General features: G+C 53.5%; 11 protein-coding genes across 11 annotated transcripts; 5 read left to right on the top strand and 6 right to left on the bottom strand.

The window, feature by feature from the left end:
* Positions 1–584: 584 nt before the first annotated feature.
* Positions 585–5,111, bottom strand: EI97DRAFT_454206 (uncharacterized protein; the record flags this gene model as incomplete). Its single annotated transcript, XM_033800517.1, has 3 exons — positions 585–1,535; positions 1,587–4,802; positions 4,854–5,111. The coding sequence occupies 3 exons, from the start codon at positions 5,109–5,111 to the stop codon at positions 585–587; spliced, it is 4,425 nt and encodes a 1,474-aa protein (XP_033658518.1).
* Positions 5,112–5,945: 834 nt separating this feature from the next.
* On the bottom strand, positions 5,946–6,715 carry EI97DRAFT_368355 (uncharacterized protein; the record flags this gene model as incomplete). The annotated part of the gene is made up of 2 exons (XM_033795133.1): positions 5,946–6,225; positions 6,279–6,715. 2 exons carry the CDS (start codon positions 6,713–6,715, stop codon positions 5,946–5,948), a joined length of 717 nt encoding a protein of 238 aa, XP_033658517.1.
* A 294-nt stretch (positions 6,716–7,009) lies between these two features.
* EI97DRAFT_429075 (DUF221-domain-containing protein) lies at positions 7,010–10,074 on the bottom strand. The gene is made up of 6 exons (XM_033797359.1): positions 9,888–10,074; positions 9,673–9,837; positions 8,403–9,618; positions 8,024–8,356; positions 7,415–7,973; positions 7,010–7,366 (listed from the first exon to the last, which is right to left on the bottom strand). The coding sequence occupies exons 1-6, from the start codon at positions 10,011–10,013 to the stop codon at positions 7,288–7,290; spliced, it is 2,478 nt and encodes an 825-aa protein (XP_033658516.1). The 5' UTR covers positions 10,014–10,074; the 3' UTR covers positions 7,010–7,287.
* A 202-nt stretch (positions 10,075–10,276) lies between these two features.
* On the bottom strand, positions 10,277–11,872 carry EI97DRAFT_429074 (ATP phosphoribosyltransferase). The gene is made up of 3 exons (XM_033797358.1): positions 11,320–11,872; positions 10,610–11,269; positions 10,277–10,558 (listed from the first exon to the last, which is right to left on the bottom strand). Exons 1-3 carry the CDS (start codon positions 11,438–11,440, stop codon positions 10,317–10,319), a joined length of 1,023 nt encoding a protein of 340 aa, XP_033658515.1. The 5' UTR covers positions 11,441–11,872; the 3' UTR covers positions 10,277–10,316.
* Positions 11,873–12,212: 340 nt separating this feature from the next.
* EI97DRAFT_454202 (ribosomal protein S28e) lies at positions 12,213–12,612 on the top strand (the record flags this gene model as incomplete). Its single annotated transcript, XM_033800516.1, has 4 exons — positions 12,213–12,258; positions 12,315–12,329; positions 12,410–12,493; positions 12,551–12,612. The coding sequence occupies 4 exons, from the start codon at positions 12,213–12,215 to the stop codon at positions 12,610–12,612; spliced, it is 207 nt and encodes a 68-aa protein (XP_033658514.1).
* A 1,275-nt stretch (positions 12,613–13,887) lies between these two features.
* On the bottom strand, positions 13,888–15,187 carry EI97DRAFT_429071 (uncharacterized protein). The gene is made up of 3 exons (XM_033797357.1): positions 14,555–15,187; positions 14,096–14,471; positions 13,888–14,018 (listed from the first exon to the last, which is right to left on the bottom strand). Exons 1-3 carry the CDS (start codon positions 15,148–15,150, stop codon positions 13,899–13,901), a joined length of 1,092 nt encoding a protein of 363 aa, XP_033658513.1. The 5' UTR covers positions 15,151–15,187; the 3' UTR covers positions 13,888–13,898.
* A 328-nt stretch (positions 15,188–15,515) lies between these two features.
* EI97DRAFT_491044 (alpha/beta-hydrolase) lies at positions 15,516–17,079 on the top strand (the record flags this gene model as incomplete). The annotated part of the gene is made up of 4 exons (XM_033802251.1): positions 15,516–15,889; positions 15,940–16,102; positions 16,172–16,866; positions 17,041–17,079. The coding sequence occupies exons 1-4, from the start codon at positions 15,602–15,604 to the stop codon at positions 17,077–17,079; spliced, it is 1,185 nt and encodes a 394-aa protein (XP_033658512.1). The 5' UTR covers positions 15,516–15,601.
* A 518-nt stretch (positions 17,080–17,597) lies between these two features.
* Positions 17,598–20,517, bottom strand: EI97DRAFT_447089 (uncharacterized protein; the record flags this gene model as incomplete). The annotated part of the gene is made up of 4 exons (XM_033800070.1): positions 17,598–17,638; positions 17,694–19,002; positions 19,051–20,404; positions 20,495–20,517. 4 exons carry the CDS (start codon positions 20,515–20,517, stop codon positions 17,598–17,600), a joined length of 2,727 nt encoding a protein of 908 aa, XP_033658511.1.
* Positions 20,518–21,259: 742 nt separating this feature from the next.
* EI97DRAFT_16089 (uncharacterized protein) lies at positions 21,260–22,209 on the top strand. The gene is made up of 2 exons (XM_033793341.1): positions 21,260–21,408; positions 21,466–22,209. The coding sequence occupies exon 2, from the start codon at positions 21,516–21,518 to the stop codon at positions 21,960–21,962; it is 447 nt and encodes a 148-aa protein (XP_033658510.1). The 5' UTR covers positions 21,260–21,408; positions 21,466–21,515; the 3' UTR covers positions 21,963–22,209.
* Position 22,210: 1 nt separating this feature from the next.
* Positions 22,211–23,014, top strand: EI97DRAFT_16070 (uncharacterized protein). Its single transcript, XM_033793338.1, has one exon. It carries the CDS (start codon positions 22,308–22,310, stop codon positions 22,770–22,772), a length of 465 nt encoding a protein of 154 aa, XP_033658509.1. The 5' UTR covers positions 22,211–22,307; the 3' UTR covers positions 22,773–23,014.
* Positions 23,015–25,207: 2,193 nt separating this feature from the next.
* On the top strand, positions 25,208–26,296 carry EI97DRAFT_367369 (uncharacterized protein; the record flags this gene model as incomplete). The annotated part of the gene is made up of 3 exons (XM_033795087.1): positions 25,208–25,350; positions 25,406–25,859; positions 25,943–26,296. The coding sequence occupies 3 exons, from the start codon at positions 25,208–25,210 to the stop codon at positions 26,294–26,296; spliced, it is 951 nt and encodes a 316-aa protein (XP_033658508.1).
* Positions 26,297–26,399: the final 103 nt, after the last annotated feature.

Genomic DNA, 26,399 nt, shown 5'->3' with positions numbered 1-26,399 from the left:
TTCCATTCAGCTCCGCCGCCAACAAGCATGAAACGCGGCATGCATTGCATGCGGACTTAAGTCAGCGATCCGGCTGGACAAGGACAAACAGAAGGATAAAATGGCGTCTCTGGAGACATATCGGAGGTTCGGTCGGATACTTTCCTCTCGACAGCCCTGACTGGATCGAGACCCAACAAGAAACATAAGTAGCCCATGGACGTAATATGGAGACAATACTGTGTATACTGTGTAAATAATGGAGACTTTCTCCTCACAGGAGCAATGCGGCTGTGCTGTGTTTAATTAGCTGCCCCTTTTGCTTTCCCACTTGTAGAAAACTGATCCCACAGCCGCCAGCGGGTCAGATGCCACCTCGTGTGGGCCTGCTTTGTAGGGCAACCGAAAGGAGCCGTGCGGGCGCTCCGACGACCCAAATAATTAAGCGAGTTGTCGTCTCCTCCGAGCTCTCAGCCTCACAAACCTGCGTGGCTGAAATACACAGGATGAGTCGAAAAGACGTCAGAGGTCGCGACCCATTGTTCCTGCGGTATTCCAGAATGCTGTCTCGCGTTCCGCCATGTTGCAGGCACCTCATCCGCGTGCTACCTCTCTGCCTGAGCGATTCGACTCTCTGCAGCCTCTGCCCGTAGGTGGCGGCCAACCTCCTGGTCCAGCACACCCCTATTGGTCCGTGGCTTTCCAAAGAGACACTTCCAGAGGTCATCCGTCTGCACCACTTCTCCATCTCCTTTCTTCCCCAGTAACGATTTGAGAGGCGCCGTCTCCAGCTCCATTGAGTTCGCTGCGTCGAGCATCTTCTCTTGCAAAGCCGCCGCAGGCGTGCTCGTCCCGGACCCCGGCTTGGAAGCTCCCGCCATGTGCTCCAGTCGCCGTGCTACTGAGATATCGTAGATGGCCTCTTCGACCGTATCCTTGACGAGATACATGAACACCGTCGTTTGACGCTTTTGACCAATGCGGTGAACGCGAGCAATCGCCTGCAACTCGATCGCAGGGTTGATGAGCGGTTCACATAGGAACACGTACGTCGCATTGACTAGCGTTAGACCTGAAGAGTCGGATTTCGCGTCGAGGAGGAAGCACTCAACAGCAGGATCGGATCGAAACGCGGAAATACCGTTCCTGTCACGGATACTCGTACAGCCAATCATCCATCGCTTCAGCGCGTCTCGAAGAACTTCCAGAAAGTCGCCAAACTGGGAGAAGATGATGGACTTCGCCCCTGGGTCATTATTTCGGATCCAAAGCAAATGTCTGGCTAGCGTATCGATCTTTGTCCCATAGGAACCATCCAGATCCACCATCTTTATCTCCTTCATAGTAGATTCACTCATACCGGAGTAGATCGATGTTGTGGAGCCGGATGGCGTCGACGCTGCAGATGAGCTCCCTGAGCCGTGGTTTTCCTCTTGAGCCTCAATGACAGAAGCCTTGAAGGCGATATCCGTGAAGTCACGCGTATGTAGTCGGACCTTGCACACCGGGCATGTGCGATGCGCATGCCACCAGATCTTGATGCATTCCTTACAGAACTGACGGAAACAATTAGCGCCGTTTACTGAAACGCTCCTAACTTCACTTACCTCGTGTCCACATGTCGTCAGAACCCCAATCTCGAATTCCTCTTTGCAGATGGTGCACTCGTGCACGGCGCCGGGATTGTCGTTCATGGCACGAAGGTGAGTGAGATAGTTGTGTTTCGCGCTGTAGTCCGCCAGACGCTTCTTGTGCTTTTCTGCTAGCCTTTGCTGCTCGAGGAAAGCCGCTTCATCGCGTGTGGGATCCAGTTCCTCCCTCCATGGAGCGACAGTATCAGAGATGTATTGAAGCTGGCGGTAGAATTCCAAACGTTGGTTCATCGCGCCGCGGAACAGATCTTGCTCCTTCTCCAATTCGGTGATCGCTTTGGCTTCGTCAGCGGCTATTTTCTGCATCTCATGTAGCTGCTTTTGCACAATAGCGGCTTCGAAAACAGCTCTCTCGTCGCCCGTGTCTGCTTTCCATTGCAGAGAGGTGAGAAGGGACCTTGCCGCCGACACGACCCCTTTCAACGACCCACTACCCTCCGTTGGCTTGAGCTTTCTACGAGTGTCGACAATCTGAAGGAGCAATTCCGGCGCGTGCCCTCTATCGCCTTCCTTTCGGAGCGCTTGTACCTCAGCCTGCTTTATCTCATGGTTGACAAGAGGATCATGCAGTCCTGTCACCAACGCACTTCTGTCTGCGACTAGAGTGCGGAGGGCCATGATATAGACGTAGAGCTCATCCTGCACTTTGGTGCTGTTCTCGTATTCTTCTCCAGTCGTTTCAAGCCCCTCATCCTCGTCTACAAGGGGAAGCAAAAGGATGTCGACAATCTTCCGACGCCACTTTTCAAGCTGTCTTGCCTGCGCATTGAGAAGGTCGCATATGATATCCATCATATGCAGAATCTTCTGACCCTCGATTCCACCCTGGTCCGGTATGTCGGGAATTTGCGGCAAACGATAAAACGGTTCTTTCGCCCTGATCTTCTTCATCTGCAGCTGCGCCCGAGCTTGAGTTTCCCTCAACAACTCCCTTCGGATTGCCTTTGCTTCGTCATAAGACTCGGCTTCCAGCTTTTCCAGGCGGTGAAAGTCCTCTGAGTCGGGTTTGGTCAAGTTCTCATTTGACTTGATCTGATAGTATGCGGATCCGATGAAGAACTTGCAGGCGTGTTCCAATAAGAGGAACGTCCGCAGGGATTTGCGCAAGGCGGAAACGCGACCAAGACTCCCTCCTTCAGCCTCATCGTCGCTCAAGTCAGATTCTTCGACTGTCGCCGTACCCAGCCGCCTCTTCTCCTCCGCAATCTCCTCGCGGCAGAGCTTAACCCATTTCTGAGCTTGCTCCAAGGCGATTTGATGATATTCCAGGGCGGCTACACTCCGCTTCTCGTCGTCACCCGCGTTACCCACAATAAGGCCCTGACGAAGTAGTGCCAGAACAAATTCTCGGGCCTCAGCTTTCTTCAGTGTGTCGTTCTGATCGATCATGACCTCCAAAACTTCATCGACGGTCCGGAGGGGCCCGTTCCGAGCCCCAAGCGCTCTTCGATTCCTCCGCCCAACTTGCGCATGCAGGCACGTCTGGCGCAGTCTCATCAACCACTCGCGCATCCGCTCGAGCACCTCTTTATCATCCACTTTACGGCCTTCAATCGGAACGCCTTCGGACGTGAAGCCGCACGCCTCACACATTTGACGCACCATCTCTGAGTAATTCTGCTCTTCGATGGCAGTGAATGGTACCGTGATTACAATGCGCTTCTGCGGCGGTAAACGAAGCTCTTCGCGTACTTTGTCCTTTGTATGCCGAAGCGCAATCTGACTAAAGATAGCGTAGAAGGTGGACTTATCCAACCTGTCCCAGATAGAATGGTTGCTGGCGAACGGCTCATAGCGAAGAAATGTCAAAAGCCCGCGTAGATCTGACAATTGTTGCCGAAGCGGTGTGCCACTTACAGCCCATGCATTGCACCTGGGGATGATTCGTGCAACGGTTGCAGCTTGGCTGACATCTTTTTCAACCATTTGCGCCTCATCGAGGCACACTCTCCACCACGAGATCTGAGTAAGAGGACTTCTTCGCGCTTCGTGTAGCTTCCGATGACGTAGAGTACGATCAGGAGGAGGTCGTGCGTAGTGGATCTCGCGGGAAAGGACAGTATATGTTGTTAAGACAACGTCGTACTGTATGAGGTTTTCTACTGTAGCCTCTGACAGCTTCCTCTGTGATGACAAGAATATCCCTTCGTAATGCATGAGTCTCAAATCAGGAGCATGAGCAGCTACCTCATTCTTCCATTGCTCGAGGAGAGACGGTGGGCATATGATGAGGGTGGCGCCGGATGCCTTGACGTATGCTCCGGTATATGCGTCGTATACACTTTCTTGGATGATTTTTCGTTTGTGCTGGCGTATCAGTGCAATGATTTCGACAGTCTTGCCCAGGCCCATTTCCTCTGCAAGTATGCCGCCCCTTAGAGTAGACGATGCGCCGTTTGCCGTGCTGGGATTGGAAGAAATGAGACCAATAAGGTTGTTGACATATGCCCTCCGTCCGTCAACATCCTCAACAGGGCGGAAGGTTAAGGGACCCAGCGGTGTTTCCTCGTGGATTGCACGGAGCGGTCCTCCAGTAACAGGGTACTCGACTCCTTCTCTTCGAAGCAACCAATGTACGGCCCGCTGCTGGAACGGATATAATCTGCTGTCAGGTAGACTCTCCTGTATTTGAGGGGGGATCTCCATGTCGACGGGAGGCACGTGAACGGAATCGTAGAAGCTGGCGATGGTCCAGAACAACCCATCTTCATGATCTTGTGGATCTTTCTCTGGCAAAAATCTATTCAAAAGTCTGAGTTCGGATTTCCCAATGGGTAGTACCAATCTTTGGCCGTGGTGATCTGCAAGGGCTTGATCCAGCATCCAGCGAGTTTCGGTCGTCAGAGTAAAATATGACCTACCCCATGACGGGGGTGAGAGTAGGCAACGGCTGAACGCTACTCCGGACCGGGGCCGTCGGCCACCAAGATTCACGACTGTCTTGAAGTGTGAGTCTAGCGAGTCCAAGGCGTCTTGAGTGGTGGTCGCCTCGACATCAATTCCGCGAAAGGACACCCTGAAGTGAGTAGCGGAGGGGTCCGAAGACTCCCGCTGATCAGGCTCCTCCGGGAGGGTACAGGCGAAAGAGTCAAGAGTCACTTCCAAGGGAGTTTCGGGTATCTGAGCGCCATCCGGCGGTACATGTTTCCCTACATCGCCAACGGAAGGGTGCTATCATAAAATGAGTGAGATCAATACCACATCATATATCGAAAAGCTTACCAGCTGCAGAACAAGTCTGGCCAAAACGACACTCTTAGAGTCATCAAAAGTCTGGAGTGCAGTATCATATCTGGTAGAATTCTGAAGTTTCCGCCTCTTTGGAGCTCGCTCCCCGTTGGCACTGCCAGTCCCGGAAACGCCGGAACCATGCGGAAGGAGAGCATAATATAGTTTCGAAAACGGACTCTCTGTATCACCGTGGGACGGCCCTACAAAGACGTGTTGAACCTCAGCAACTACGGTTGCCTGGCTTATCATGTCGGCAGTGGCGTGGAGAGTTGTGTAGTTGAAGATGGGTGGGAGGCGAAGGGCAACTTGTAGAAATATGCCAAGGCGCTAACGCGCTCGTAGCCTGGACCCGGTGAAGCGGACATCTGGATTACCCCATTGCGCACGTGACCTACAAACGATTCACTACCAAGACTAAGGTGTGGACGGCTTAAAATATGTTCCATTTTGAGACAAAGCTCCTTGGTTAACCAAGGCAGCGCTGAGGACTCATAGGTCCTAATCCCACTATCAGACAGATCCCCATTCCTCGAGATCATATCATACCCTCTCCATCATAAAGGGTCAGCCTACATGCTCCTGTGATAGGTCATGCAAACCGATCATGCTGGAGAAAAACGAAGTATCTCTCCACGATGCACCAGAGTCCTCTTTCTCCAACTGCAGCACCGGTAACACTCTATGTCGACCTTAGCCGCCTGTCTCGTGATGGAATTGAGATGAGGGCCAGGAGCAGGACAGAAGGGAGTCGCAAATGACGGCGCCCGAAAACGTCGAGCGCGGCGGACACTTCTGACCCCAATTCCATGGCGGCAAGACAGCCCGCAGGTCCATTTCTCGTGGAGCCCCTATATCGGGGGCATCGGCGGCTGGACGTGACGTTGCAGACGGGAGCTCGTGACTTGTAGCATGAGCTGTCGTCCTCTGCTTTCTCCTTCTTGAGCATCTCTTGACCTTCCTCCATCCGCGTTCTTAGTTGAACACGTCCCAATCGGCTCATCTTTAACTCTTCCTCTTCGCCATCACAAGCCGAATCGACGGACGCAAATCCCAAAGCCTTCAAAAGAATCCAAAATGGGTCTCCTACTCCATAAGCATCTCCCGAATAGGCGCCGCCTGCCCGATAAAGTCCTCCAGCATCTTATCCAACTTCGTCAACCCTTCCTTCCGTTTCTGCACCTCCGCGATGAGGGCCTGCTTCTGCTTCAGCTTGTGCCGGCGCTCATCTTCCAGCTTCTCGCGGGCCGCCTTCTCGTGCTGGATACGCGCTTTCATAAGGTCGTCTTCGGAGGAGTTGGCGTGGTCGGGAAACAGCTCGAGGAATTCCTCAACAGGAATGAGCGGGAGTTTGGTATACTTGTGGCTGGGCGACAGTTAGCATTGCGTTCGTTTGGTGTAGCGAAAGTTCCGACATACTCAAAGTTCTGTGCAGCAGAGATCTCGGAAGCCAACGACTGCTCCTCGTACTTGAGGTTGTGCAGCTGCAGAATCAGCGCGTCATTGACATTCCTACTCTCTGCCGTCCTTGCCTTCTCCCCGCGGACCTTCATGACGCTCTGGCGGAACAGCGTCCGTATAACGGCCAGTTGCGCGCCAATGGCCTTTTGTTTGATCTCGATCTGGTCCATGATCTGCTTTTCGCGGTCGATGGCGGCGCGGGAGGTTGGATTCTCCACTTTTGGGTTTGCGAGTTGGTATTCTACCAGGTCGTTGACTTTCTGTTTGAGCTTCTGGTTTTCCTGGTACAAGCGGAGGTTGTGCGCGGTCTGGAAGTGGCTCTCGAAGTTGGTTTGAGGTATAGCTGCGAGGGCTTGGTGGCCATTGGAGGCCGTTGCGGGGGATTCAACCGCCATATCTCCGTCCATCATGAGATAGGCGCTGCGCCTGGTGTAAGATGTGGTTGTTTGTTGTTGAAACGACATAAAGAGATTCACCAGCCGCAAGAGCTAAACCCGTCTAATGGGCTTGGCACTCACGTGAAACTAGTCACGTGGAAATAGTCACTCTCGAATACCTCCAGGGCTCCTTGGTATCAGGGTTCGTGTACCCAATGCAAGCAGGCAGGATCAATTGCACCGAAAAGTGCGACGAGAATAGCTAATAGAAAGGTGCAAAGTGCATTGTCATCTGTGTAGGTACGGTTGTCGTAGGACATTATGTTGATCAGATTGTGTGCAAGAAGCTCGATATCTTCAGAGGCGTACAATAACTACGAGTAGAATTACAAGTCTACTAATGGGTATCCAACTAACAGAGAAAAAGCTTTAACTTGTCAACAACCCCAAGGCCTACCCCAGTACCTCTCCTAGCCCATCACTCCATTCCAAAAGAATATATAAGGTGAAAGATCCATCAATGCGAGAAGTCGCTCCCCGAACAGGGCAGGTAAATGCATGGGAGGAAGGGGCATAACCCCAACTGGATCTTAATCACCATTCTGGTTGTGCGAAATCGATCCGGTTTCCGATCTGGCAGATTTATTGATGATCCACACGTCATCCAGCCTGTGTATGTTAGCTTTGCTTTTATGAGATACAAATGGATGCACGTACGGCATGATCAGGCTTGGGTTTTCAAACCGTGTCCCCCGCTCCCTTGCTTCGTCCACAGTCTGGCGGCCGACATGAACACGATGCCGCACACCCGGAGAGTACATATCCTCCTGAATAGCGCGTCCAAGGTCGGAATGCTCCTGTAACCGGAGACTGCGGAGAGCGATGAACTTCATTAGTGGCCGGTACGTCCGACTATACACGTACGCAAACCACAGAGTGCCACCCAACAGTGGAGCAATGAGGAGGGATCGCTTGAAAGCTCCTCTGGTCGCCAGTTGACCAGCCATGGTGACCTGAAAAAGCCCTATCCCAACAATGAGGCGGTCGCACATCAGCATCCAGCCTTTACCTGTTGCATGCTGGCGGTGATCCATGGCATAGAGTAGTTGGTATTTGTGAACAAAATGGCCGATCATGAAGTATGCAAGCCCCGCAAGCAGCACTTTCCAGGAGTCTTCCAAGACGCTGTAGACGACACATATGATGAAGATAAGAATAGTCTGAGGTAAGAAGAAGCCGTAGCTGAAGACTGGCGGTTGAACCAGCTCGGCGTAGTCTATATTAAAGGGTTAGCAGGTCCAAAGGCAAGATGATGCATCCACGCACCTCGTGGAGTCTTCGCGCCCATCAGATTGATCGGATACAAGGTCAGGGCTCCAATCTCCATAAGGCGTAATGGGAAGAGTCCGAACCCTTGGAGGATAATGAAGTTGGTGTAGAAGGTCAGCAGCTTCCTAAGCGACTCGGCGATTGCGATTGCCATGCTAGCAGCATTGTTGAGGTTTTCGCCAAAGCGTTGAAGCATATCCACGACGTTAGATGCGGTACCCAAGACCGTGAAAAGTATGAAAAAATTGAAAAAGGTGAAGAAAAAGTTCTTCGAGATGACGGAGAGCTCAACGTCGCCTTGAGAGATCATGCCTTGCTGATTTGCCAGCCCTGACGTGGAGTCAGCAGTGCCACCAAGTGTTGGATAGCCACCTACAGTCATAAAGGTAAGGTACTCCCACGTTGAGCAGCGTAAGTGCCAAGGTGGGCAATTGGGTATTGACAAGGGATTCCAGGACTTTGTGGGAGTCAAGAGCATCCGCCAGACCAGGAAACACTTCTTTTATAGAGCATGTGTTGAGTGCAGCGGCAATAGGAACGAGCAGGGCCGTCCAGAAAATGCTGAGGAGACCAATAAACGCTGTGATGGACCAAGCCCGAACCATTCGTCTCGAGCGCGGCATATACGTGTTCGACCAAACGACATCATTGGGCGCCGGACTACTGTTCGCGAGGAGCTGGAGAGGCGAGGGATCAAGTACGGCCTGGATAGCCATCTGGGCACTCGCGACGCTATCCATCGTCACAAAAGCCAATGGCGTTGGCTCAAAGTCTTTCTTTCTGAGTACCCTGATGCGAGAGTCCAGCTGGCGAAGTTTCTCCTCGTAGTAGTTGATCGCGTCGACGTTTTTATATCTCAACTTGAACCGTCCGTACCATATTTTCGCAGTGGGTCGCTTACGCGCATACGGAATGACACTGTCTGGCCATGCGTCTCCATTACCAAGGAGACGGCTGGTCTCCCCGTCAGCTTCATTTGGGCCCACTTCCGGTCCTGGAGGCGGCGGCTGGACTACAGGCAGGGTTTCCAGATTTCTTTCGACTCTTCTTTTGCCGAGATGAATTGTCCAGGCTTCTTCCAACTTCCTCAGAATTTTCTGCCGCTGGACGATCGCATCATCCAACTCTTTCCAATTCTTACACAGCGTCACGCTCTCAACCTTCCCAAGTTCCAGGTCCTCAATGAACGCTTTGATCTTCTCCTCAGACCTTAGTGACGGCGGGATCCCCGACAGGCGAATTGTGCGATCGGTGATTGTGGTCTGGCTGCCAAGATACTCTTGTCGAACGTCGATGACCTTCCTTGTCTCCGCAACGATCAAGTACATTAAGAGAGCAGTGAACAGATATGCGAAAACAATATACATCCAGAGATAGTCGGTGTAGTATTCGAACCCCTCGGCCACCTGCAGCCAGCTCGAACGAGCTTCAAGGTGCTCCGTCAGTCCATCGGCTCGTAGAATCGGTGAGGGTTTCTTAGGCTTGTCGTCCTCTTTATCCTTGTGGGTATCGTGCACGGGTTTGATAACGACGAGGGCGAAGAAGAGCGAAACGAGGAGGAACTTGATGGCCATCTTGAAGAAGTTGAGGTACTGCTTGAGATCAGTTACACGCAACATAATTGCAAGACAGCTACTCATACATACCACATATGCATCCAACCCAGCGGAAGCAAGCACTTGTTCCTCCGTGATCCTCCATAGTGGCAGTATCCAACGGAAGAAGCCGTCTGGTAGCTCAGGAAGGGCAGTCGATTGCGCAGTTTGCTTCTTTCTCGCCGCATAGAGCCCTTTCCATCGTGGGCGAAGAAACTAATCTGGTCAGTCGTTGAGCATCTCTATGAATTCCACGGCGGGCATACGCAGAAGCTGAGGAAGCCTCCCAAACCGAGGGTCACCGAAAGCGCAATCTGAATCCAAACATCGCGTGGTCGCGTCGTGCCATATACTTCGTCCGGGTTGACCGCTGTGCATGTATCATTCTTCATCTCCTGTCATCTCCTAAGAATAACAGTGAGTCCACTCTGTCTGTGTAACTGCAATATGAGGATACGAAGATGCATCTGCCAAGCAACGTCATTGTGTTTACACAGTACAGCCGTGATTACATAAGCAATATCTGACTTCTCCCAGTATTTCCCCCCTGACCATCAGCCATCAACTTGATTATTATTTATTTCCCGCACGCGAACGATCATTGTAGGACTATGAGTCTAGTATGAGAAGCATTTCACAAGCCAGGAGCACGTGTCTTTTATCTGTATTGTATTGATGACATCATATATAACCGCCTATCCTGAACCCGTTCGAGAGTTCTCCAGCTTTATGACCATCAGATCCTCCGCTCCCGCAGCGGTGAGTCGATCCATAGCCACGGCGATGTCTTTCCTCTCCACCATGACCTGGACGGCGACCCAGCCTTCCTCTTCCAGGGTGGTGATGGTAGGAGCGCGCCTTCCGCGAGTAATCTTCATCGCAGTCTCGAGCCTGGTCCTTTCGATGTTGTATGTGCAGAGGACGTACTTCTGGGCGGCTGGGAAGAGTTAGCGGAACAGTACAACAGGGGGAATATCAAAAGGCTTACTGATGACGCCCTTGATTCTGGCTGTTATAAGATCCACCAGCTCAGGGTTCGAAGGGTGTTTCGACTTGATGAGCACAGCTGTGGTTGACATGACTGTAGAAATAGCTTTCAAGCCTGCCGCGCGCATAGTCTCTCCCGACTCAACCAGGTCGACGATACCATCTGCAACACCCAGAGCGCACGCAGCCTCGACACTTCCACCAACGTACTTAATCTTGGTCTTGAGCGGCGATGCGGCGTCGAAGGCATTTCCTGTCTGCTCAGCCAGTAACCTCTCTAACCTCCTGAAGTATTGCTCCGTCAGGTTCGTGAAGCTTGTAACGACGTTCTTCCCAATCAGGTCTTGCGGCTCCGCCAGCACACCCTTCTCCGGCACTTGGACCTGCAGCAAACACTTGCCGAAGCCCAGGTCGAGCACCTCGGTGACGCCCGTGGTTTCGGTGGGCGGCACTACGCACTCATGCTCTGCGACCTGGTCCTGCCCGGTTATACCAAGATCAACGCGACCCTCGCCAACGAAGGTGGGGATATCGGCGGCGGGGAGAAAGATGAGGGCAATGGGGAGATTCTTTACGAGTGCGATATCGAGGCGCGAGTGACGGTGGAACTGGATATCGGAGCCATGGAGGAGGTCGAGACAGGCTTGGTGAAGGCGGCCCTCTGCCCTTCATTAGCACTATACCCTGGCGCATATCGCGAGGAGAACGCACTTTTGGGTACCGCGAAGAGTAGTCGGTCGCTGAGACTGTTTCCCAAAATATCAGTTAAAAAGGGCAAACTTCTACTCCAACTGCGCGGCTTCTTGGGAATAGCACCATTTGGAGAATCCATGAGGCCTAAGTTCTCGAAGTTCAAGGTGTATGAAAGGGAGGAGGAGGGCTATGCATACTGGTTAACTAGATCCATGGCTCAGAATTTATTTCCCGCGCCACGTTCTCGGAATGTGACTGCAAAACGCCGTCACGACAGGCACTTAAAGTGGATCTGGAAGGGTTGCAAGTGGTAATTGTCCCGTGCCCACGTAAATACGTATTATTGGGTAGAATTGGCCTGTACGTATTACCGAGATCGGGCCTACTGCAGGGCGTGTAAGTCTGTGTAGGTGCAAACTGTTGAGCACGACTGAAGCTATTGAACAGAGAATTTGTCCAAGAGGGGTATGGAGATGATGGTGCAAGGGTACTCAGAGAGCAATTGGGCCGACCAAATGAAGTGTGCTATGCGCAATCGGTAACGGGAAAGAAAATTGAAGCTGCACTCACAATTGATTCAAAGGATACAGGACAGTGAATGTATAGTCCGTCCGATATGCGGATGTGAATCATAACAGCGTCCCCTCCATAGTACATAGCCCCGCGGTACCCAAAATGGCTTAGCGCAAAATCTTTAGGCGGTCAGTGCCGGCAGAAACTTTTCGCTTACGGGGACGACCAGGGCTGACCGCACCTTCGATTTTGGGCATACCGACTCCATTCACGACGCTCCATCGCACGACAAACGGGACCATCCGAACAGCCTCTCGTCGCCCTTAATCCGATAAATCTGTTCGTCTCCCGGATTTTCTCGAAAGTCGCAGCAAGACTAACCCATACACTCAGACAAAATGGATACCACCAAGGTCCCCGTCAAGCTCGTCAAGGTCACCCGCGGTATGTGAAGCCAGCTGGAGATTCGCAGAGCGACTATACTGACATGCCGTTCACAGTTCTCGGCCGTACCGGTACGTAGCGATCTCCGCGAAATCCGACAACATTCGAGGAACATATATCTTGGAAAGATCAAATGTCTGACTAGGCATAGGCTCCCGCGGTGGTGTTACCCAGGTCCGCGTCGAGTTCATGGACGACACAACCCGCAGCATCATCCGTAACGTCAAGGGCCCAGGTACGCCGAGCTCGTGTCAGCTGGAAAACGGAAGATGGGAGGCTAACCCCAGGACAGTGCGCGAGAACGACATCCTCTGCTTGCTCGAGTCTGAGCGCGAGGCCAGGAGACTGAGATAGAGAAGGAGCCGGCGAATTGGTGACGACGATGCAACGCAAGGAACGGAAGAACGATACCGGCATGGGAAAAGGATCTGGTGCGGACTGGTGTGCATTACCATTACCACGGATATCTCTCCATGGCAGAGGCGTGGTCTTGACCACCTCTTGCTGGTCCTGAATTCAAACTCTGTCTCAATACTCAAGATGTGCCCTCCGAGGTCGACTGCTGGTTGTGGCGACATGAGGAATCACAGGAATTATACGGTCTTCCAGTCGAAATCGTTCTTGGAACATGCAACCCATCCGTGATAGGCTCGGTCAGGGTGTCCACCACATTTTTCACACCTATGGAGCCCCCGTTTTCCGTTCTGACCGAGACGCGAAATGAAAGTGAACGGTATTAATTCGGGGAGAGCCAACCTACCCTGCACATACACCTCCAACCCACCAGAATCAGGGTTGTGCATCTGTATTGACTGCCCAGATCTGGTCACTCTCGCTGCCATCGCTCGTCTTGGATACTCCATGTTCCCCGACCTATGCGCCTATGCACCCTTATTTTCAGGGAGTACGAGCCCACAAACTATGATCAGAACCTCACGAGTGCACTCACACTCATTTTCCATACGCGTGCATGACGACCAACTCGTATTTTCCATACTCATGCTTGACGAACGCGAGATTGTAGGATATTCATCGTGAAGTACTTACCTTACGTCCCTAACAATGTCGATCCCAGTGCTCCTAGCGACTTTGTGGACATGCGGATCATACACATCCATTCACACTCAACGTTCCTATATTCTAGCAAAAACAAATGTAGTGGGTATATATCTAGGGCAGCAGTTTCAATATATCCAACTCGTCGTAGTTGAAGCAAGCCCCTTGTTCATCATTCATCATCGTCCAACATATCTTTGGTCTTCCCCACTCCCCGAGTACCTCATTCCCATCCAGACATCAACGCCAAAAAACCCCAGGACACCGAAACGCCTTGCTTCCTCTCGCTTGCTCGCTCAAACGCTCAGTTGGATATAATACATGGTGGTAATAGAGAGGGGTGGTTGGTATACCTTTTTCGTTGTCAAAAAGCAGCAATTTCCTTCCCCTCCCAACGGCATACAGGCGTGGTACCCAAGATATACAAAACGCATCCCAATCAGGAAGCGAGTCAAAATAACCCAAGCAACCTGAGTGTACACAGCCTGAGGAATGACCTCGCAATCTGGCTAACACAATCGATAGAAAAGTGAGCCAACGAGATAGAACGCACATGCTATGAAGACAGCACAAGCCTCCTGAGTCTAAGCCTTCCACTTTGCAGTGGTCCACTGTTCGTGCTCGCGACGGAGCTCTTTCTGCACCCAGGGGATGGTAATGGCGGTCCAGACGCCGGCCCAGAGGAACGGCAGTGTCCAGCCGACCTACACAAATATACGTCAGTCATCCGCCCGTTCACGCGCAATATCAACAAGAAGTACAATCTAAGGTTATGACTTACCACATACGCCGCATCCCTCTGGATGGTGAAACAAATCGTCACCGTCACCCCCGCAATGGCAATGGCGCCAATCCCCCAAAACAGCGTCAACCGATGCAACATCTCCCTAAAGACCTTGCTCGCCTGATATCTTAGGTTCAATCTCTGTCTGAACTCCGTCCCACCCGATCCGTCGACGGCGCAGACGTCTTCGATGTAGGCGTATATACCGGGGCGGAGGGGCGCACCCTTAGGGAGAGAGGAGATGCGGCAGGGAGCGGGGACGCCGCGGAGACGCAGGATATCGATGAGGAGGAGTTCGCAGCCTATGGCGAAGCACATGGTTGAGGCGGGGATGGCAAGGACGCGGATGGGTGGGTCCCGGAGGGATGTTCCCCTGAGAGATGTTAGAGATGCATTGAATAAGCGCTTGAAGGGAAAAGGCGATGAATCGGCAAGGGAGGGAAACGGGAGACGTACGCAATCAACTCAATCATGACAAAAAACCAGCCGACGCTCAGATTCCAATGGAACCAGTCGAGATACCACCGCCGTGCGCCAATGACCCTGCAACGGCTATTCTTCTTCCAGAGCCTGTGGAATCGGATGAAGTACTCGACGATGGAGACGGTCCCGAGTAGAGCAGTACTAATGGAGAACACGGCGTTGGCGGACAACTGGTCTCGCGTCGTGCCGTACCACATGCCAAAGTAGAGGCCTATGGGCATGAAGACGCAGTCGAGGATGATGAGGGTCCAGAAAAAGAAAATGGCCTTTTTCCTGGTGCGCAGGGTATAGTTCAGCGGCGGAGGCGTCGTGAAATCCGGGTCTGCGTACGTGACTTGGGTGTGGGGAAATTGGGCGGATGCGGGTCGAGGAGAGGGGACGCGGGTGGTCGTTTGAGGAGTAGCATTCTGGGATCGAGGTGGGCCTGCGTCGCTGGTGCCGTCGAGTTGTGCTGGTTGCTCGGAGGGGACTTGGAGGAGGTGTGGTTGTTGATTTTGCAGAGGTCGTTCTGGTTTTGGTTGTAATATTGGTGGATCTTGCGGCTCCGAAATGGTCGTCGTAGTCGACATGGCGTTTACGATATACTGGATTCGAAGCGGTTCCAACGTCCTAGGACCTCTTGAAGAAGTAGTGTTCGATTGTTGTTGTCCGGTGATACGCTTCTCAACGCACGACGAGTAGAAAGCAGAGAATGGATCAAGCTTGGATGGAATGACATACGCCGTGGCCGGCGACATCCGAATAATAATGGTCAAGAGCTGGGACTCAGCTCGGCGGTCGTCATTCTCCTCCTTTGCATGCGTGGACGTCTCACTAGTTTTGTGACGTCAGCAGACCCTGGCGTGACCGATTGGACAAGGGCAACAAAGCTTAGTCATACAATTGCTCTTGGCACAGCCCGCACGGCAACCACACATCGACCACAACCAGGTGACGCGGAAGACGCTGTGCTTTTAAGTCACGCATCTGGCATAGCACCTTTTTGCGGACCTCATCCCGGAATATGTGACAGTCGTATCCATGGCCATTTCCTTTGGCCTCCTCCTCTTCCTCCTCCAAAGCATATTCTCCTTCCTGTCGCACGGCTCACGGCCGCTTCCGCAGACGCAAGCCCAGACACCACTCTCGACAGCGAGCAACAACCGCAAGAATGACACCGCCATCTCGCCGGAGCTGTATGAAGAGCTGGAAGAGCTCGCCCGCATAGTCGATATAGCGTACTGCGTAGGCACAGCGGGGTTGGGCATCCAGAAGCCCTTCAAATGCGCCTCGCGATGCAGCGAGTTTGAGAACTTTGAGCTCGTCGCCGTGCGTCCAGATCAGACCCTCGATTCATACGTATACTGAAGAAACAACAGACGTGGAACACGGGGCCCCTCCTGTCCGACTCATGCGGCTACATCGCGCTCTCGCACCCTCCGTCCGCACCACGCATCATCCTCGCCTTCCGCGGCACCTACTCCATCGCCAACACCATCGTCGACCTCTCCACCGTCCCTCAAGCATACGTGCCCTACCCAGGTGAAGACGACGACGACGACGACTCCAACCCATCCGACCTCATTCCTCCCAACAAATCTCCTCCCTCAGCGCCCGACGAGACACCCCCACCTGCCCGCCCTCCCAAATGCACCAACTGCACCGTCCACACCGGCTTCTACATCTCCTGGCTGAATACCCGCAAAGCCATCCTCCCGGACCTCACGGCCGCCATCGCCGCCTACCCAAACTACACCCTCACTCTCGTAGGCCACTCCCTCGGCGGCGCCGTCGCCGCCCTCGCGGGTCTAGATTTCATCGCGCGCGGCTGGGATCCGCACGTCACCACGTTCGGGGAGCCGCGGATCGGGAATAGACACCTGAACGCGTACTTGAATGAGCGCTTCGGCATCGTCACGGGTAACAACAGCGCGCCAGATGGAAGTAAGGATGAGATGATGAAGAAGAGGAAGAAGAATAAGTTCCACCGCGTCACACACGTCAACGATCCTGTCCCGCTCTTACCCCTGGAGGAATGGGGGTACACCATGCACAGTGAGGAGCTCTTCATTTCGTCCGTTTCCGACCTCCCACCTTCACGGGAGGATGTACATCACTGCGACGGAGGGGATGAGGATCCCAGGTGTATTGCTGGGAACGGGAATGGAGAGGTGGACAAGGGCGGATGGAGCGGTGTGCCTGCGAGGTTCCGCTTCTGGCAGCTCTTCTTCGCGCATCGGGATTATTTCTGGAGGTTGGGGCTTTGTGTTCCGTCGGGGGGATGGAAGGGATGGGGATCATTGGTCGTCGGTGGTGAGGGGCAGGGAGAGGGGGATGTGGTGCTGCGGGGCGAGGAGGATGCGGTAGTGGTGAGTACGGGGCAGGAGGAGGAGCGCGCGACGGAGGAGAGCATGGAGTTATAGATACCCATTCATCTTATCTTTAAGTCATCGGTTGCTTGGTTCATTGAATGTGTACAGTCTACATGTCCGTTGATCACATCTTTCCTTTTATGGTAGGTATTTGCATTGGCATTTGCAGTCGATTTCATTTCATCACTTCCCCAACACCTCTATCAATTTCATGTCATCACTTCTCAAGCCCATCTATCATGTACCCATGCCGCTCGTTCGTCCATGCAAAAACAACAGGGGGAGAAGAAGGAAAAAAGTAAGGAAGGAAGAAGAGGGGAGTTGGTCATCACATTCAGAAGAAAAATGATCAGATGAGAAGAAAAGGTAAGTAAGGCTCGCTCGCACATGCGAAGCTGGAACTGGAAAAGAAGGCAACAAGAAGAGACCACTCAAACGAAACTGTTTTCCAAGAGCATCTCTCTATTGCTTTCGCAAGCACACCCTTCATCCGCTCTTCGTAACCCTGCATGCACGACACGTCGTCTATGCGGCTGCTCGCTTGCTTAGAATCCTCTACTCAATCAAACGCACGCCGCGACTCGACAAATGCTTGCTTTAGGTAGGGGCTAGGTTGATGCGCAGCAATGACACGAAGCCCATCATTGCCAGGAATCATCTCGGGTTCACGTGAGCTTAGCAAGCTTCTTGAGAACGTTGAGGAGCCCTATGCGGCCGAATTAGTTTTCCATCGTGCAATAGCCGGAGATGGGAAAGCATACCAGTCGAGCCCTGCGTCAAAGTGGACATGGCCACCGTGTTCCGGTTCCCCACCTGCACCGTGTAGACGTTTTCAATCTCCCCATGCTCCGAGATGTCCTTCGCCCAGCGGAACACTACCTCGTCGTCGCGCTCATTACCCGCCGCAAACAGGAAGTCCGGTTTCCTGTTCTTCATCGTGTTCTTGACAATGTGGGCCGCTGCGGTCGCCTTGTCCCAATCCATGGGCTCAATGATGACCGAGTCCTTGGTCGGGACAGCGCGGACGCGCTGGTTCTCGCACGCATCGTTGATGTGTGTGGCACAATCGCCGGCTTGACGGTTACGGGCTTCTTCCTGCATGTCGGACTTTCCGTAGTGGAAGGTCAAGGACGCGTGGCGCTCCTCAACCCAACTGCCTTCGATACGATCACAGTAGTACTGGAGGATCTCCTTAACAGCCTCTTTCCACTTGTTCGTCTGCTCCTCTTCAGCAAAAGCGATCCATTCGTCCGTATACATCTCGCGCAGATAACAGCCGTTCTCCGCGATCAGACCGATACCTGGCACACGCCCGAAGAGCATCTCGATCTCCTCGAGCGTACGGCCGCTCGTGACGTATACGTGATTCCTACCGTCCGCGATCAAGTCGTTGAGCACGTCTGTAACGCGGTCCATGTTCAGGAGGACTGTGTTCGTGACTGATCCAAACGGAGCTAGAGTGCCTTCGTAATCGAGCAGGAACAGGCGCGTCTCCGACTTTTGATACGTCTGGCATAGTTTGTTGACGTTCAGGCGGGGTACAGACATGGTATCCCTCATGAAGTGCTCTTCATGGACTTTAGCCAGGTGTGCGCTCAGCTTGGCCGTCCAAGTGTCACCGGTGCTCCTCATGACAATGTCCAGCATCTTGGTGTACCGGCGGGCTTTCTCCTCCTCGCTCATCTCCAGAGCTGTCTTGATCGCCTCTGCGCACTGCTGGTAATCCCACGGATTCACGCCAAGCTCGGCACCGCCAAACAGGGCGGCACTGCCGGTGAACTCGCTTAGGATTACGGGGCCATGTTTCTTGCTGGAAGCCGCACCGTCCTGGCAGACAATGTACTCGTGGCATGTCAGGTTCATGCCTTCGCGAAGACTGGTGATCATCAAAGCATCCGCAACCGAGAGCAGCGCCAGGTACTGGGAGAAGGCAATGTCCTGCCGGAGGAATACTAGAGGCTGATGGGCCAAGGTGGAGTGCACCGACTCGATACGAGTGACGATCTCGGATACTGTTTCGGAGAGATCATGGTTCTCTGTCGTAGACATGGCGACCTGAATGAGGACGACCTACTAGCGTCAGCACCAAAGCCACCTAAGGCGTTCAGAGAACCTCACCTTCTCTCTCCATTGAGGGTACTTATTCAAGAACAACTCAAACGCGAGCAGCTTCTGCCTGACTCCACGGATATTGTCGAGCTTGTCTCGCGCAACAATCAAACGCTTGCCTGCATAACGCTCCTGCAAGGCCTGCGTCCACTGAAGCACATCTGGCTCTTGACGGGCGAGAGCCAGTGCTTTTGGATCAATACCAATGGGGACAGACCATACATTGATGAAATGGTTGTCATGTTGGATGCCGTCGGGAGTTGCCTCAAGAGACAAGATGCGGCTGCATGTCTGCAGGAAGTGGTGAGCATATTCGGGGATCTGGAACGCCACGAGATTCGCTCCCAGCATCCCTTCCAGCAACTCCTTGCGAGTGGCTAGGCAACGGAACACTTCGGAAGATGGGAAAGCGGTATGCAGGTAGAAGCCAATCTGGGCATCGGGAAGTTTCTTCCGGATCATTGCAGGAACCAAGCAGAGATGATAGTCGTGGATCCAGATGATATCGCCACGCTTGTAATTGGCAATCACCTTGTCGGCAAAGGCCTGATTGAGGTTGACGTAGTAGACCCAAGAATGGTCCTCGTAGGCCTTGCTCTTGGGGTGGTCGGGAATCTGATAGTGGAACACAGGCCAGAGGATCGTCTTGCAATAGTGGGTATAATGTCCGTCGAGGTCACTGTCACTAACAAAGACGGTAAGGGCATCATGCTCGGACTCGAGCTTTTCGTGTATATCCTGCTTCTTGGCGTCGTCCAACACGTCGGTGGGGAAACCAATGGTGCCAACGGTAAGCACCTCTGACAAGACGCCCGAATCTACCGATGCACGTATGGCATTGGAAAGACCACCATTTCCCTGGACGGCGGGAACCACGGTCCAGTCCGTGGCCCAGCGCGGGTCGCTGCCATGCTCCTTGGTCAGATTGCGGCTGCGGCCGGGAGAGACCTTCCTCCCCATTTGCGACCTCATGGCATCGGCCCTCTCCTGGGCCTTTGCATACTCGAGAATGGTATCGGGAGGCGGGGCTTTGGCATTGGATCGCGGTTGGTTGAAGTCCTTTGCGATGCCACCCTCGGGCACATGGGAGTCGCTCCGTACAAGTGTGCGCGGATGTAGCTTCGAGAAGTGGGCAGCGACGCTGGGATTTGAGCGGGAGAAGAATTCCTCATGCTCCTTCGCGGCGGGGGTCAAGGGAGGGGTGGCGGTCGTCTTGGGAGCCAGCAAACTCGGCTTCTGGGAGCGGATGTCATTGGCAGAGGCCTGGCGGCCGAATTCGGTGAGGGATCGAGGGACGGGAGGAGGAGATGGCTGGCGTGCCGGGGTGGGCAGGTCGTGGAAGTGAATGGTGTAGGGGAGGAAGCTGCAGCGTTTCGGTTAGCTGTCTGCGCATCGGACCTGCAGGCCCCAGGGCAGGGTAAGGTCGGATTCTGCGAGACAACTGAGGACTTACAGAGACACGACGAAAGTCGTCATGGTGAGAGAATTGGAGCGGCGGGAAGCACTCGGAAGGGAGGGAGAGGCAAGCAGTGGAAAGCTGGAGAGCGGGGTGGGTATTGACTGCGGAACCCAAGAGATGGAGGGAGGGGCACCGAGCTAACGTGTGGCGGGAAGTCGCGATGGAGGTGTGGCAATGGTTGGAAAAACGAAACGAAGGGTTTGGAAAGTTGGGTGAAGGAGGAGGTAACAGTAGTGGTAGTGAGAGAGGAACCTTGGCAGCTGGCGCTGCTACCTTTTCTCGTGGGCGGAGGGGCCACCTGTTGGAGAGAAAAGAGGCAGAAAGAAATCGGAGGATGCAGGAAGAAGACGGTGGATAAGCTGGGCTCGAGAAAATGGAAAACAGAACAAAAGCAGGGGGTCAGGAACAAGATGCAAGATGTCACTACGGAATATACGAAGGGAGCAATCTCGATGCTCCGCGGCCGACCTTGCTTGCCTCTGCTGCCTCTGGTTTGAGGCGTTGCATGTTGCTGGGAAAACTCCGATGATGCAGCAGATGCGGCGATCTATAGATGGCATCTATCCATCTACCACGACCTTCTTGTCCCGCGCCTGCAAGCCATGCTTCCGGTATCTTCCTCTGCTTCATTCTTTCTTCTTTCCACCACCATTATTGCCTTCTTGCGGCCCAATCTCTCAGAATGCCCTAGGGTGAAAATGGGGCCAACTTTTTCTCTGCCGCCCGATGACGTCGGGGCTTCTCTGAAACCGCACGTCATTCTCCCGCGGCTGGTGTCCGTGGGCATTATGGATATGATTGGCCGGAGCTGCGCCCGGTCAGCCACGTTTTCCACCACTGCTACGGGTATTGTTCGTAATATTGTTGCTTCGAATGTTTGCCATTCGTCAAATTTTGGAAATCTAAAGGTATGATATGATAAACTTAGTCCGCAGTACGAACCGGTTTCCAACAGTCACGTGCAGGACCGCACCACACCACCTGCACCACCCCTCTGCTCTCATCCCATCCATTGATGGATCTGCGGCGGTTGCAGCAGGAGAGACATGCATGGGGAAATAGGTGTGAATGGATCGACTTTCCCATGCTGCACCTTGGAATTCCCATTACCGCCGTTAGAACCCGGATCCCACGCTGCTGCAGGCTCAACGTGCTGGGCGCCAGGATGCCGTCACCGAAAGCATTTCATGTACAAATGTTGTCGGCTTCCGCAGTCTTGCTTTTTGCTCCGCTCGCATGCTTGTTGGTCGTTGAGAGAATGGTTTGCTCGTTGAATTCAAGAAACTCTCTCTGCTCCGGCCACCGTCACTGCCCCGCTATCACCCATCATCCGCCGGGCCGTGGAGCCTCCCGCTATGGTCTAGCCCAATCCGGCTGTGGCTGTGGCTGTGCGCTGTGGCTGTGCGCTGTGGCTGTTGGCACTTCTCATTGCGCTCATGGCAACTCCATGTCTGTTCGATGAACACCTTTGTAACATTACACGTAGATTCCCGAGAATTCTCCCCGTGGGAGGCGCTTCGATTTCGTGGGTGCGAGGTGCGTCTCTGCACACTGTCGACATGGGACTGTAATCCGCCCCGCCATGGATGGTAACCAGCAGACATGCATGCTCCAAGTCCCTAGGGAAAGGTTCGAATATTGAAAGTTTCCGGCGGAGACGCAGTACATGAACAGTGAAGTGGAAGCACGACATATTTAGTTATACTCTCATTAGCGCGGCGGCTCATGTTCCCGCCCGTCTACGCCTAACGACATCAAACCGAACCCCAATTCGGAACTGATTGAATAAAGTGGGAAGAGAGGATCCATGACAGTAACCATCCTCAGCTCCACCTCCCAGACAGCAGAACACCGCCCATCAACCGTCCAGTCCGTCGTCGGATCTCCCACTAGCCTCTCAACCCTAAATCTTCTAATCCTTCCGCTCCTCCCATCTCTCCTTCTCCCCCACAAAAGCCCTTGCATCCCTCAACCCCACGCCCGCCTAGCGTCCGCCTCATCTGAAGGCGAGTACTCGGTCCAGTGGCACGGTCTAGGCGTCGAAACGACTTCTATCCGCTGTCTCTCCGGCCGTCTCTTTGCTTTTTGCCGTTCGCGGTCATCGGCATTGCCGCCTGCACCGCACGAGCCGCAGCTGAGGAATGTGCGTATCCGGTGGAAAAGACTTGGGGAGCTGGGAGTAGATGTGTGTCGGGGGGTTGGTGTTGTTGGTGTTGCTGTTGTTGCTGGTGTAGGTCTGGAAATGTTGACGGCTGCGGTGGTGCTTCTCTGAGACTTTGTGGATTTCGGTGGTGGGAGGGACGTGGATGGTTTTTTAGGCATGATGAAGACGTGGTTGGGCTGGAGCTGTCTCTTCCTGGTGTCGCCTTTCCTTGAGGCCGTCTATGCTTGGGGCCGCCTTTCCCGAAACCGACCTCCCGGACGTTGTTACTTCCGGAGATTGTCTTTCTCGAGCGTGATGTTTTCAAACTACCTGGGGTGTTGTTTCCCCCTAGCTTGGATTCCTTGAAACCTTAGTTGTGATGGCCAGCGGAGAATGTGAGCGAGTAGATCCTGGTGAGGTCCCGATGAGTGATTGTCGAGTGGTATATGACAAATCCGTGAGAGACGATAACAATAGACAACCCGTGACCCCTCTCGTGCGAGCAAAGGACCAGACTTTGCACAGCAGTAAAAGCGCCTGGGGCCGATACGCGTGCAGTCGTACGTATAGGTCGATTCGAGAATCCAGGATCCTGAAGAAACACAAGCGAAGATGCTAAAAGTCTTGACTGGAATAAGAAAATTTAAGACCGTGAGGAAAACAAAGGCGACTAAATGGTACTTTGCAACAAGCAACCTACCATCGCACAAACATGTCTTTATCTCCTCATCCCCACCATATTTGCCCCCCAACCGCCCTATATTGCGGCACAGCACCCTCTCGCCCTCTCAAATCCCCCGTCTACAAAATACCCACACCGATCACCCACCTAGGCGGCCCTCTGAACAGCCGCGCGCATGGTGCGCGGGCTTTATTTTAATCTACGAGTCCCTTGTAACGGGGGTTAGCGTTGTTGGTGTCTTCGGCGGTGGGAATATGCGGGCGTTCTCATTGGGGAGGTTGCCTCGCTGAGGGACAAAGTCGGCGCTTAGCGATCGGTGGGGAATGCGGGTTGAGTTGGCGCATCGGTGTGGATGCCGACAATGCTTAGCTGGTTGGAGACTATGATAAGTGGACTGGATTTTGCACAATATGGCATTTTACTGGCATCAGATGGTTGAAGGTGTGCGGATGATGGATGCTGGGATGAACAAGAGGCTTTGGGTCGACTTCAGATGGACAGCCATGCTAACTAGATTTGTCTAGCCTCTACTCAATTCGACCAGTCATTTCGTCTTATCGTTAGCGTCCCCTCTTCCCCGCACCAACGCTGTCTTACTAAGCAATAAAGGGTCCTTTCCGTACAGGTTATCACGGATTTCGATGGCATTGCCACCTAGCAGTGGGAATCGTTGAAAACAAACAATGTTCCCAAAGTCCTCAGCTTCGCCAACCTACTCCCAAGACTGTTGCAGGATTCCAAAGTTAGCTACTTTGAAGGAATCGAAGCCGTTCAAAGAAGCCGAGGTCTCCCCTTCCGCTTCACCACTCGAGGTGCGAAACGTTAACAAACCCACGAGGTCAACAACATTCAAACGTGCAACCACCTCACTAACAAAATTCTAGAGCCCCAGCTTTACCAAGCAAAACACAACCCAATTCAGCAAATTCCAAATCCTTTAACGTAGCTCAAAACTTTATGCGAATCGAAGCACGCCGTGTTTTGAAAATCCCATGTTGTCGTTTGGTGAAACGCTAGGGGCGCGGAGGTGCAAAACATATCGTGCATCGCTAAAGGCGGAAAAAGAAAGAAATTCCGGATGAGGGTCTCACGATCGAATTAACAGTCCAAAGTTGGTAAGTTTTCTTGGTTCTGATGCTTTTTGGTGTATTTGTTGTAGGGGTGTGGCACGGGGTGCATGGGTGGTAGGGTAGATCCTGCTCTGGTCCGCTACTACACTCAACTATGTACCTATGAGAGGTCATCTAGAGTAAGTGTCTTCGCTGTTCCACTACTGCTCTGTGAGTATTGAATCTATCCATATGCGGTCAATATCATCGTTCATGGTGCTGACTCACTCCTGTCGAAAGGTGCGATTGTCCGAAAGACGTGTAACAAAAATCAACCCATTTCTAATGTTTGTTCGAAACCCCCGGGACCGTAGAAGAAACCAAAACAAAGCTCTCACAGCTTCCCCAGCACTCTGAAGCCGGCAAAAGGAAACAATCATCCCGTTTCCTAGTCGCGGATAGTCCCTCTCCCGTTCAGCGAAGCTCGGCCTCTTCCAAGTTTAGCACAAAAGTAGTGACTTCAGCGTTTGGAACAACAGCCCCGACCTAAACTGGAGTTTCGACGGTGTTTGAAGCGTTTCGTGAGCCTTGCTTTTGCTCCCATTGGACACTGTTCTGGATACTGAGGCACGAAACTCGCTCAAAAGGATTCACTTCGAGGGAGTATAAGTTATCCATGTTGGAGCAGTGCTGGAACAACCATCAACTTTCAACTTCACAGCCTGGCGCTCTTCGCTTCTTCTCTTCTCATTCCACTTCTTCAAGTATATATATCTTCTCACTGACCTGACGAGCCGGGCTCGCCTTGTTTTTCCCTTTTATACCCCATCAAAATGCACTTCACCACGCCCCTCCTCGCCGCCCTCGCAGCCTCCGTCTCCGCCCACGGCGTCGTCACCGAAATCAAAGGCGCCAACGGCGTGACCATGCCCGGCCTATCCATCCAAGACGGCACACCACGGGACTGCTCATCCAAGTACATTCCCACCCCCGTCAACGTCCCCTTCCACACCAGACTAACTCTTTCCCAGCCGCTGCGGCTCCCAAGCCGACACATCCATCATCCGCGACCGCGAAATCGCCAGCGGCAAAGCCACCCCGCTCGGCCGCACCCAAGGCAACGGGCCCGTCGTCGCCGAAGTCATGGTCGCCGCCTTCATGGGGACTGGCAACGCACCACCCGCCAACGAGGGCGCGTCCGGCAGCGTCGGCGTCGAGGACAATATCCAGCAGCCGGCGGGCGGTCAGAAGAGGCGCCAGTTATTCAGCGGCCTCTTCGGCGGGGGGCGGAACCGCAATGGCAATGGTAATGGTAATGCCAGAGGTGGTGGTGCTGCTACGGGCCTCACTGGCCTGCTGGGCGGCGGCGGTGACAAGGCGGATGGACCGCCTGAAGCCGGTGTCGCTGCTGCGCAGGGAGCGGGCGCTACGTCTGGTCTTCCGACGTGCTCGGATGACGGCGTTGTCACTATGACTCTTCGCCAGGTACGCTTCTATCTCGATATCCCCCCCAACCCATTCTACCCCCCATTCTCTAACAACCAAACCCATCATCTAACCCTCCACAGATCAACCAAGACGGCGCCGGCCCCTTCACCGCCGACGTCGACGGCACATCCGGCGGCACCGACGAATCCGCCATGCAGCCCGCGACCGTCATCAAGGACGTCCCGGGTATCGGCTTCCAGGGCCTCTCGCTGGCCACGAACACGGATTTCGAGATGCAGGTCCAGATGCCCGCGGGCATGACGTGCGATGCCACCGTCGCTGGGACGCCGAATGTCTGCGTCATGCGGGTCCGGAATGGCGCTGCGGCGGGTCCGTTCGGTGGGTCGGTTGCGTTTACGCAGAGTGCGGCGAGCAGGAAGAGGGCGATTGCGTATAGGCTTAAGAAGCGCATGGAGATTGGCGGGCAGTTTTGAGGTGTTCATCATGGTGTGGTCTGACATAGATTGTGGGTTACACTAAGCGTAAAAAGCTGGAGGTTGGATTATCGGTTGTAGGATATACGGTTCAAGTATATCG

Source organism: Westerdykella ornata, assembly GCF_010094085.1.
Source record: "Westerdykella ornata strain CBS 379.55 unplaced genomic scaffold EI97scaffold_1, whole genome shotgun sequence".
Classification (NCBI taxonomy): Eukaryota; Fungi; Ascomycota; class Dothideomycetes; order Pleosporales; family Sporormiaceae; genus Westerdykella; species Westerdykella ornata.
This window is presented reverse-complemented; position numbering and strand designations above follow the sequence as displayed.